Here is a 12173-nt window from a genome sequence, read left to right as displayed (position 1 = left end):
AGTGCCTTGCCCTTTGGACCCCTGGGTTGGCCTTCTAATGCCAACAAACCTTGAATAGTATGTAAGTTTAAATATGTGTGGACATTTTAGCAGTACTGCTTTACCGTGCCCCATAAGTTTTGATTTGTTGTATTTCCATTTTTATTTGTCTCAAGGTTTTTTTGATTTACCATTTTATTTCTTTTCTGACCCATTGATTGTTCAGCAGTGCATTGTTTAATGACCACACATTTGTGAATTTTCCAATTTTCCTCCTGTTATTAATTTCTAGTTCCATGCCATTGTGGTTGGAAAAGATACTTGATATGACTTCAGTCTTATTAATTTTGTGCCCTAACATTATATACTTGAGAATTTTCTTTGTGCACTTAAGAATAATATATATTCTGCTACTGTAGAATGGAATATTCTGTATATGTCTAAGTTCATTTGGTCTATAATGTTGTTTAAATATGCTACTTCCTTATTGACTTTCTTTTGGATGATCTATCTATTGTTGAAAATGGAATATTGAATTCTCCTACTGTAATTGTATGCTTGTCTACTTCTCCTATAAGAACTATTAATATTTTTTTTTCATATATTTAGAGTCTCCAATGTTGAGTGCAGGTATATTTGTTATATCCTCTTGATGAATCAGTCCATTTATTATCATACAATGACCTTTTTTGTCTCTTATGACAGTTTTCAACTTTAAGCCCATTATGTCTGATATAAAAATAGCCACATCTCTTTTTTTGTTTACCATTTGCATAGAATATTGTTTTCGAACCCTTCACTTTCAGCCTACATGTATTCTTAAAGTTAGTGAGTCTTTTGTAGGCAGCATATGGTTGGATTTTCTTTTTTTTTTGATTCATTCAGCTACTCTACACTTTCACTTTTCCCTTTCCCACACTTTATCTTATCGATGTGACAATTTACATCTTTTTATATCGTGTATCTATTAACAAATTATAGTACTTATAATTCGTTTGAATACTTTTAATTTTCACACTAGCATGAAAGTGATTTACAACTTGTTTCAGCCATTTTTTCCAGGTTGTTTACTAGCGATATATTTTCTTTCTTTGTGTTGTGCTTTCTTTACTCTTCATGTTCTTTGTAAATTTGCTTTGTTGTCTTTGCATTTAAAGGAGCAGCAACCTGTTCCAGTCTCTATGGACTGATTTGTACAGGGAGACATGTTTATTGGTCTGCAGAGCTTGTCATTAGTGACTCTAAGGCTGGGTCAAGGCCCCCATTGCTTCCTTTCTTCCCTCCTGGAGGAAAAGTATCAATTCTTTGCTTTTCTTCAGTCTGGCTCAGTCACTGCTCTCCCTTTTACTTTGTTTCTAACTGTATCAAGGGACAAAGCTCTTTTGGTTGTTCATTGCTCAGTATAAGACAAGATAGACACCAGCTCCACCGAAGGCACTCTGAGAGGCCACGTGGCCCAGTGCACCCACCAGTCTCACCATCCTTCCCTGAGAGAATCATGGGCTGAGGTGATGTTCTCGGCGCTGAATTAATCTTGTTTGGGGGAGGGACTGATGTGAGTAAACTGAAATTGCTCTTCTTACCCATGTAAATTTGACTGCTTCTTAGTTTGTGTTCCTCCAAGGTGCTTCTACTACTTAGCTGGATTCTGAATTTCTCTCTAAGGTATTTTGGTACCAATATTATTGTTAACGCAATGTTTCTGTGGAGGGATGATGTGTAAGAGCCCTTACTTTGCCATCTTGCTGACATGATCCCTCTTTCAGAATTGTAAATATGGCATCTTACTGCCTTTTGGCTACAGGTTTCAAATGAGAAATCAACTGTTAATATTATTGAGTATGCTTCCTACCTGAGGAGTTGCTTCTGTCTTACTCCTTTCAAGATTCTCTCCTGTCTTTGTCTTTCAGCTAATTAATTATAGTGCATCTTGGTATGGATCTCTTTGAGTTTATCCTTAGAACTCATTCAGATTCTTGGATGTGTAGATTTATTCTTTCTTTAAAGTTGTGAAGCATTTAGCCATTATTTCTTTAAATATTCTTTCTTCCCCTTTATCTTCTTCTGGATCTCCCATAATGCATATATTAGTCTGATTGATGATACTCTATACGTCCCTTATGCTTCGTTTACATTTATTCCTTTTGCTTTCTGCTCCTCAGACTGGATAAGTTCAATTATCCTATCTTCAAATTTGCTTATTCTATCTTCTATCTGCTCAATCTTCTATAACCTCTCCAGTGAATTTTTTTTTCAGTTATTTTACATTTCAGCTTCACAAGTTCTATTTGATTCCCTTTCTTAAAATAATTTATCTTTACTGATAGTGTCTATTCATTCAAACACAATTCCCCTGGTTTTCCTAAATTTTTTTCTCATGGTTTTATTTAGCTCTTTAAGTATATTTAAAAGATGTAAGGTCTTTGTCTTTTAAGTCCAAGGTCTAAGCTTCCTCAGGAATGATTTCTACCAAACTTTTTCCTTGTGAGTAGTCCATAATTTTTTTATATGCTGTGTATTTTTCTTTGAAAATTGAACAATATGAATATTACAATGTGGTAAATCTAGAAATTATATTTTCTCTTATCCCAAGGGTTTGCTGTTGATTGTTTTGGGCTGCAGTTGTCTATTTGTTTATTGTATTTTCAAAAAATGGTGTTCTGATTTTTTTTTTTTTTGCAAAGACTGTATTCCTTATCCTATGTGGTTACTGAAGTCTTTTTTTTATTTGTTTATTATCTCTGCAGTTAGCCTGACAAAGATTTTTCAAAATCTCTAGTCATAATCCTGATAGAGATTCACTTAAATACTAGAAATGGAAAAACAAAAACAAAAACAAAAACACACACAAAAAAACAACCTCTCCTTTTTTTTGGCAGATTGGCTCTGAGCTGGGGCACTCTTTCAGCATTTAGCCAGGTCACCTAGAGGTGCTGTCTTAGGATCTTTTTTCAGGTCTTTACTGAGCATTCATCTGGTTCTGTGAATGCATATTGCATTATAGATTTCTTGGTGTATGTGGTAATGCTTCAAAGCCTTTATTCCTTCAAGTATCTCACTTCTTAGCCTCCTCCTTCTTGGGGTTTTTGTTACTCTACCTCACCTGCCATCCCTTCAGTTAGCTACAGGTAGTGTATGTCTTTAAAGCTCTTGATTGACAACAGCATGGGAAACTGCTTTCATCAGAAGGGAGACTTTAGACAGGTCAAAATGCACAGACAGAATGTTTTGAGAATAAAGTTGAGTATTTTACTTCCCGGCACCAGCAAGGTGCCACCTGGAACTCATTCTAATATTTCCAGGCTGCAGCTAAACTGGAGAATGGCAGATGGTAAATGAGTGAGGAAAAATACGATCCTTATTGAAATTTAATGGACCCTTTCTTTCCCATTAAGCACTCCCTTGGTACTATAATTTTTTTACATACATACAGATTGCATACATACAAAAATGTTGATTCTGTAAATTTCTGCCAGTTCAATTGCTGCTTTGGTGAAGGGATATACTTTTTGAGCTTTCTACTCTGCTATTTTCCATCATATAACTCTGACATCTATAATTATATCTTTAGACAATATCTATTGATCGTCTACTATTGGCCTATGACAAAATTAATAATTCTTCTTTATTCTCTCTGTCTTTACTGTCTATCTTACATTTTTTGGATAGTAATATTATATTTCTTAATTTTTATCTATGTACTCTTAAATATTTATATTTCTATTACTTGATTTATCAACTTTAATTTATATCCTTTGAACTCCAACTATTATAAATGGGGCAATTAATGATTTTACTACCAATATTTTCCTCTTTTGTTTCTCAATATTTGTTAGTTATATAATTTCTACATTATCATGACATGAATCTGTTTTATTCTTTCTGTCAAACTGATACTTTAAGAATTTTTGTCTTGGAATTACAGGTAAATATATTCAATACTTATTGTAAGTCTTTTTGCCTTATTTTCCTCTTTCATATCTTAGTTTGCTGAATTTTATTCTCTACTAGTTTACTCAAAATGAATTCACGAAAAAAATGCTCACTAAGTATTTTCATTGATAAAGCAGCTTCTTTTTAGTTTTTATACTCTGTGGATGAAATTCTCAGTTTACCATTTACTGAGTATCTAGGAAATTCTCCACTGTTTTTTGATGTTATATGCAGTTTGGAGATAACTAAGGTAAGAGAATTTTTCTTCTCATGAGTGGCTTGAGTTTCTTGTCTGTTTATACAGAAACATTATTAACTTACCTTAAAAATTTAATCGTTATTTTATTCTATAACTCTGAATCGACCATTGTGGTAGGTAGAGTAATATCTCCTCAAAGATGTCCACACTCTAATCTCTGAAACTTGTGAGTATAACCTTACAGAGCAAAGGAACTTTGCAAGTGTGATTAAGATAAGAAATTTGGGGAGATTATTCTGGTTTATTTGGGTGGTTCTAGTATAATCACAAAGGCCTTTGTGAGAGGAAGTTAACAGAGTCAGTGTCAGAGAAGGCAGAGTGGTGATGAAAGCAGAGTTCAGAATTATGTGATTCCTGCCTGGGAAAATGGAAGAAGCCATGACCCAAGGAACGCAGACATACTCTGGAAGCTGGAAAAGGAAAGGGATGGATTTTTCACATTCCAGAAAACAACACAGTTGCTAAGACCTTGATTTTTGCCCAGTGAAACTTCTGATGTTTAGAATTAGAAGATAGGAAATATGTATTGTTTTAAGCCAATAAGTTTGTAGTAATTTGTTGCAGCAGTGGTGAGAAATTAATAAGACTATTCTGAATCAATTTTCCCTGACACATAATGTGCCTTTTCAGCCTGCTTGACTTGTTGTTGTTTGTTTTGTCTTCCAGGGTTCAAATTATGTATATACTGGTCAGTTTTTTACCTGTCTTCTGTATTCTGTTATATATTTTTTTTCCTCAAATTATTAACTCTTTCTTTGTTTTCATCTTATTTCTTTTGTGCAAAACCTATTTTCCCTTCAGAAACTTTTATTTTCATTTAAATGATATTTTTTCCTCCTAATTTCGGAAATTCTTTAGCTGACATTGAAATTTCTTGGATTGTCTGTTTGTAGGAGATTTCTGTTTGTAAACGAGGTACTCTTCACCTTTAGAGAGTTGACTTTTCTTTTCTGTTTGCCTCACACCAAGTAGTCTGATGGCATGTCACCATTTTATCACCACCGAAGGCAATACAGAAGGCAAACTGCTTTCCTGAAATGCATACAGTTTTCTTATTTATTTGTATTGTTAAAAGGAGCATATAGAATAAAGATCATGTTTTTAAAATATATTTCTGAGGATAGCAAATCTTTTCTTATGACTAAAACAAAGACATTATAAATTCTCAATTGGCACCCCACCATTAGAGATGGTTAGCTTGCTATTCTTTCCACATGGGTCAGATTTTGAATGCTGCCAATATACTTTCAGGCATATTTTCTATAAAGTCTAAAATTCTAAACAAACTTATTCTGTGGCTAATTTTAATACACACATTTAAAATATCAAGGATATTATACATGCTACTATTGACAAAAATAGGCTGTTTGAAAACTAGCCTTTGCTTCATGATACACTGAGCTTTATAATTATTGATGCCTATAAATACAAAAAATGTTATTTTTATGGATAGATATTAATTGTATGTATACAGAATTTGAAATCTAATAAGATATATTGATATTTTTAAATAATATATTTAAATGAAATTTAAAAGTTTTATTATTATAGCTGTAGTACATTTCACTGTGGACAAAACATAGTTATAAAAAAAATTAGAATCACTAATAAACTCACCATCCAAAGATAGCCATTGTTATTATTTTGGTGAGGGGAGTTGGTTTTTCTTGGCTCTTTGTGAAGTTTTCCATTGCCAGGCCCTCTCGTCATTTTCTGGGCTTCTCTTTACTTCTGCAGTCAGCCTTAGGGTGATCTCATTTGCTTTTGAAACCCCTTGCGGTTATTTTGGAGAATATACATTTATTTTGGAGAATATTCATCAGTCTGTTTCTTTTATATAATTTACAGGAGGTAAAAAAGGATAGATATATTTCCACAATCATGTTGATAGTGGAAGTCTCTTGTTTATTTCTATTTTCCAACATAATAATTTCGTAGAGACAATGATAAGGTTTACTTTTAATCTCTCAAGAGTATTTGACAGTTGATGACTCCCTTTTTCTTGAAACGCATGCTCCTCTTGGTTTGTTTTTCTAACCATAACCATACCTTTTTGGCCACAGCTTTTTAAATACATCTGCAAATTACTCTTCAGTGTATCTCTTCAATATTGATGTTCTTTAGACCTCTGATGTAGATCCATTCTCTTTTTGTTCTTGTTTCCTTGGCATTCTTAAATGCTCCTTAAATGTTATGTTGTCATTTAACATCTTTGTGCTGATGGCTTAAGTGTAGATCTGTAGCCCAAATCACTTTTGGGAGCTCCAAGCCTATATTTTCCTCTGTCTAGTTTACATCTCTTCCTGAATATGTTGATGGCATCCCAGCCTGAAGTTTAGAAATTTTCCCCAGGTTTCTTCTTCCTCCAGTGTTCCCTTTTTCAATAAGTGTGATGACTATGTCTTCGGTTGTTTAATCCAGAATTCTGGGTGTCATTTTTGACTACTCCCTCTAACTCGGCTCATTAATCCAAAATTCTATCAATTATTTCTCATAAATATAATTTGGATTAATCAATTTCTCTACATTCCCATTTCATCATCCTAGTGCAAACCACTAGCACCTCTTACCTGGCTGATTTTTTTGCCTCCAGTTTTGTATGTTGTCTTACTTGGAAGACACCTAGTGATATTCCTAAAACACAGATAATAATTTTTTTCCACTACTCATGGCCTTCTAGGGATCTCCCACTGCCCTTCAGATAGCTCAGCCTACATGGCCTTGCTTGCCTGACTTCTGTTTTGTTAATTTTCCTAGCTCTACCTCATCTATAAAGTGAAGTATATGATTACTGTAGATTTCAATGCCAAACTATATTTGTTCTATACAAAAAAAAATGCTCTTTCTTGAATTGGTTTACTTAATCTCCCTTTAAAAAAGTGTTATCAATATTTTCTCCCTTAAAACCACTTCCAGCATCTTTAAAATGTGTGATATGTGATAGCTGCTCTCTGTAGCATTTATTTTCTAGTTATTGAGAAAGGTAATACTGGAAGTAGAAATATTTGGGAGGATATTTCTTATGCATGAAATAGAATAAAAACAAATATTAATGAAATATATATTTTAATAAAGTTTGAAAATTTCACATAAAACTTTGTCATCCTAAAATTTATCTACAACTCTTTCATATAGGAAGGAGCTATTCTTTCAAGAGCAGACATTTTCAGATAAACATGCAAATTATTTTCACATATTAATATTGACATTATATTTAATTTCACATATTAATGAACACATTAATTTTGTTAAGGTTTCAAGAACATTTAGATACACCAGACATTTAAAACTGAGTAAAGAGGGGGAGTCAAAGTTTTAAATGCCAAGGTACATCTGTATTTTCGCTGTTGAGTAATAAAAATAAGTATTAGTACTCTTGAAATTTATTTCCAAATTCTTAAATATCTACTCTAAGGAGAGATGCATGCTAGCTTAGAAAAGCATTCTGCAGAATAGGCACTTAATGCATATTTTCTTGTTAGCGTTTAGCAGTAGTCTAACTAGAATGCTAAAAATCTAAGTTTCAGGATGCTGAAACATAATCTTTATGCCTAAGTTTATAATTATGTTAGCTTTTAATTAATTGTTTAGCTTGTTTTCGTAAAGGATTTAACATTTATTCAGTAGCACCTAAGCACATATTTATTGAATGTATAACATATGCTAGGCTTTGTTCTTGGCATTTGGATTTACAGTTACAACTGTAGCAGAGCCATAGCTTTAGTCTTGTGAAGTGTTATCCGTGTGTACGTGAGTGTGTGCAATGGGGAAGAAATTCATAAAAGACAGGACATAAAAACAAGTACATATGATCTCTTTAATAAGAATGTTTACTGCAAGTGATAATGGAGAAAATAAAACAGAATAAATGCTGCTAAGAGAGTCACTTAAAATGGAGTAGAGAGGCCGCTGAGGAGGTGGCCTATGCACTTCTCATATCTCAGTTCTTAGAACTATCGTTAGGTTGCTGACGTGTTGCCAAACTCAGCTCAAGGCAGAATAACGAACATCCTGGATTCATGATTTCTATATGGATATATATGGGCTTTATTTCCTCCTCATCATGGTGAGCGGACCATCTGCATTCTTCACCTTGAAAGGAAAGAATCCATTTCAATAAACAGCATCCTCCGTTTATATAATGAATGTAACTGATCCCAACTGACCTAGCCAACATCTTTTATTTACATGAAGGATTATTTACATAGAGGATTGTTATGGTTTTGCCTTTTATAAACCCTGCCTTTCTTTGTTCCCTTCAGAGCACAATCTAGGTTGCTACCTAAACTTGTAGCCTAGATTGCAATCCCTCCTCTACTTAAATAAATGCTTTTTATTCTTTATTACAGCCTAAACTTTATTTATTTATTTTTTTGGTTAACATTAGATATGATGAAATGTCAAAAGAAAATATCAAGAGAAAATAAGAATATAAACCTAATAATTACTTTTATTTTCTTTCTATTCTGATAATACAGCAGTAGAATTTGGTAAGAACCGGCTTATTACTTTTATAGACATAAGTATAAAAAAAAAAGTCAATTGAAGATTCTGCAAAAAACAATTAGCAAATGAATATTGCCAGCCACAGTATAAACAAACAGCTTTAGAAATGTTTTTTTTACTTTGATTCACAAGTACATACCACCTTTATGAGGGAGGGTGTTTTGTTTCATAGAGTTTCTGCAACTAAGAAGTAAAACACTTTTTGAAAAAAAATTTGAATGTTTGTGACTAATTATATAGTACATTGCCGTTTCAAATAATTTGATGTTGAAAGTTGAATTAGTTAATTCAAATATTTGCTGCTTGTCTGATATTGTCCAGTCATCATTTAAGAGACTTGGGAAATAGCAGGGAAACAAACATAAAACATGAACTCAGAGAAGTTAGAATCTAAGATGTTTATTGTTTTGAAGGGAGAAAAAAGCCCTCTTTGGTCAGAGCATCAAGTAAGTACCACTACAACCATGAAAGCAGTCGCCTCAGTCATTAGTTTCTATGTTATAATAATAACCACGATAGCGATCCTTCCTCATATTTGCAGCATTCTACATTAAAAAAATGCTTTGCGCACATAATCTCAGTAAAACACACTTTAAATTCTGTTATTATAATATTTTCACTGAAATTATATTATATAAAAACAGGTTATGATGAATTTGCCTTCGTTATTCATAATTGAATAGGATCTTTTATTCATGGGCTCTCATTGCCCAGAATGCCACCAAAGGGTTTTCATTTAAGGAAATATTTCTCAGAGACCTTTTTTGGAAACAGCAAATTGGGGTAGCTAGGCCTGCCCCATGTTGGGGAGCGTTCACTCCCTGTTAGACATAACTGAGGAGGTTCCTGGGAGTGCTTACAGGGGTGGGAACAAGAATACTCTTGAAGGCCTGTAATGTCCTCTCTTCCTCCCTTTCTCGCCACTCTCCCTAGCAGTTCTCCTCTCTGTTGATGGTAACGTGGGCTTACAGGACTGCCTTCCGGAATTGTTTCATTTTAACTTGACAGTGTGATTTGCTTTGTTTGATCACTTTGGGCTTTTAACTCCTCAGAAGTATTCAGAAAATATGTAGTTCTTGTTTTACATTCTTCCCTTAAGAACCTTATTTGGGAAAAGTTAAAATATGATAGTTTGCTTTGGGGGCACTACCTGAAGTAGGTACATACCCTTAGCATTGTATTTATGGGTGTGAAAGCATTATCAACTACCATATCCCAAGGTGCCCCCTTAAGAAAATCCTCAGGAGAAAATTTTCTTTAATCTCAATTCTAGGACAAGTTGTTTTTTTCCTGAGCTTCTGGCATATTGCTGTGTGGACTCTGAATTTTATTATTGATTATGTTTCCCATTTTGTAATAACCAAGGTGAACCTTGGGGGTCACAGGTTGTCCAACACTACCAATTAAATAGGAACTTTTTAAATACAATTTTAGACTATCACAGTTTCATTTTATTATCATATCTTTAAATTACCATTTTCTAATCTTCTACTCATTTATTTTATACCATTTATTAATGCCCTCTAAATTTCTCAGTCTAGCTTTAGGGTTTACCATTTACTCTAATACTTTCTTAACAGTGAGAAATCCAGTGAACTTCCACTGTGATTTCCTGGAAAGGAGTGTTTACACTCTCTTCGTGGATGTTGATGTATAAAAGCACTGTGTTCTGGCTCAGCGATTTGGTTCCCTCTTGCCAACATGTTTCCATAGTTGCTGTCTTCCCTCTGCCCCTTCATCCAACTTGCTAGCACAGTGGCTTCCCTGTCACTCCCCAGGAGAAGTTTGAGGAATAATGGAGAATTAGTGTACTGAACAGAAACCATTTCAACGTGAATACTGTAGTCCATTATCGCAAAGTTCCTTGACCATTTCCCCATAAAGATTATGTCTTAGTAACTTTCCTCACTTTCCTTAAATTGTCCTCTTGCTGTGTTGGGAGGGGCTTTGCTTTCTCGCTGTTTCTAAAGTTTGCCCTTGGCTAAACTTTCTGCATACTCACTGTTTCCTCTCTTGGAACAAAAGAAAAACTGAAAAATCTCTATTAGTGTGTTACTCAGAGACATTTTGTACATTCTTTGCCTCAAGCTCTCCCATCTAGACCAGACTTTATTAGGAAAATTGCTGAAATAAGGAAGAATGAAAGGAAAACAAGACATTTTATGTTAAGTGTTTGCTCTCAAGTTCCTGTGTCTGATATTTGCCTGGGTTAATACATTATGACAGTGGAGAAACCGATGGAGTACTGTGATTTGTCCTGTCTTCCCCTTTTTTAAAGATGAAATTTTCCTCTAGGTTTCAGATTTAGTTTAGCAACTAAATGAAGGTGAAAAACTGCTTTTCTCAGTTTCCTGTTTTATAAATTGTTCTCTTTGTTATAGGAGCTTATACATTTGTTCCGTGGCTTCTTAGCTTTAAAAGAGGAAGAGCCCTAGAAGAAAAAGAAAATAAAATATTGGTGAAAGAAACCGGTTACTTCTTTATATATGGTCAGGTAGGTTGAACCTTCATTCTGCCATCACTGTCCAATGCTTCCCACTTCGTGCTCACTTCCGACAAAGTTTTTTGGTTTGTCTTTCAGGTTTTATATACCGATAACACCTTTGCCATGGGACACCTAATACAGAGGAAAAAAGTCCATGTCTTTGGAGACGAATTGAGTCTGGTGACTTTGTTCCGATGTATTCAAAATATGCCTGAAACACTACCCAATAATTCCTGTTATTCAGCTGGTAAATAATAGTTCTATGTAAATAGACAGAAAGACATTCTTCAATATGCTGTGTGGTTTTTGTTATTTTAAATAACAAGCTAGTCTGTTTTAATTAAGACAGATAAAATCATTACTAATAGTTTTATCATTTTCATATACATTTAAAAAGATCAGTAGCTTTATAGCAATCAACACTGGGAATAGTTCTAAGCTGTGTTTTCTTCAACTTGTAATAATGACAACAATAATAATAGCAGAATAAGAGAATGATTACCACGTGCCAGGCACCCTTGTCTCCACTTTACCTGTGCTTGTTCATTTAGTCCTCCAGTTGAAGGAAGGTGGAATCTGAGACACAGAGAGGTAATGCATGTTGTCTTAGGTTGCACAGCTACTAAGTTCCAGAACTTGGTTTAAACCAGCCAGTCTGACTCCAGAGTGTGCGTTACCAAAACTCTTCTTTACATTCTACGAAAGAAGTGCCCTTGGCTGGTTTGAGGGTCAGGTCAATTCAAAAAATGGCTTCTCTCTCACTTTTACACAGGTGACATCTAGTGTATATGTAAACCAGACAGACGACTTTGGGATGTGGAAGTGTAGGAGTAAACCTTCATTTTATCTCAGGGACAGTAAAGAAATGGAGAGAAAAGGGAAAGAGTAGGCTTTCTTCATCTCAGATCCGTTTTAGCCATATTGCCAATATAGCCTTTATTTTGTCTGGGACATATTTTCTAATTAATCAAAGCTAGTATTAGAAAAAAAGTATTTGCTTTAACACATCTA

At 34.1% G+C, this 12173-nt stretch overlaps 1 protein-coding gene across 2 annotated transcripts in view; it reads left to right on the top strand.

The window, feature by feature from the left end:
• TNFSF13B (TNF superfamily member 13b) overlaps positions 1-12173 on the top strand; it is a 32403-nt gene that overhangs the window by 16220 nt on the left and 4010 nt on the right. For both annotated transcript variants that reach the window (XM_016145247.2, XM_016145246.2), the window contains 2 exons: positions 11059-11171; positions 11259-11409. In XM_016145247.2, the coding sequence (XP_016000733.1) occupies positions 11059-11171; positions 11259-11409 (264 nt within the window). The remainder of the gene's footprint in view (positions 1-11058; positions 11172-11258; positions 11410-12173) is intronic.

Source organism: Rousettus aegyptiacus, unplaced genomic scaffold, assembly GCF_014176215.1.
Source record: "Rousettus aegyptiacus isolate mRouAeg1 unplaced genomic scaffold, mRouAeg1.p scaffold_m13_p_11, whole genome shotgun sequence".
Classification (NCBI taxonomy): domain Eukaryota; kingdom Metazoa; phylum Chordata; class Mammalia; order Chiroptera; family Pteropodidae; genus Rousettus; species Rousettus aegyptiacus.
The sequence above is the reverse complement of the archived record's forward strand: the minus strand, read 5'-3'. Positions and strand labels throughout refer to the sequence as shown.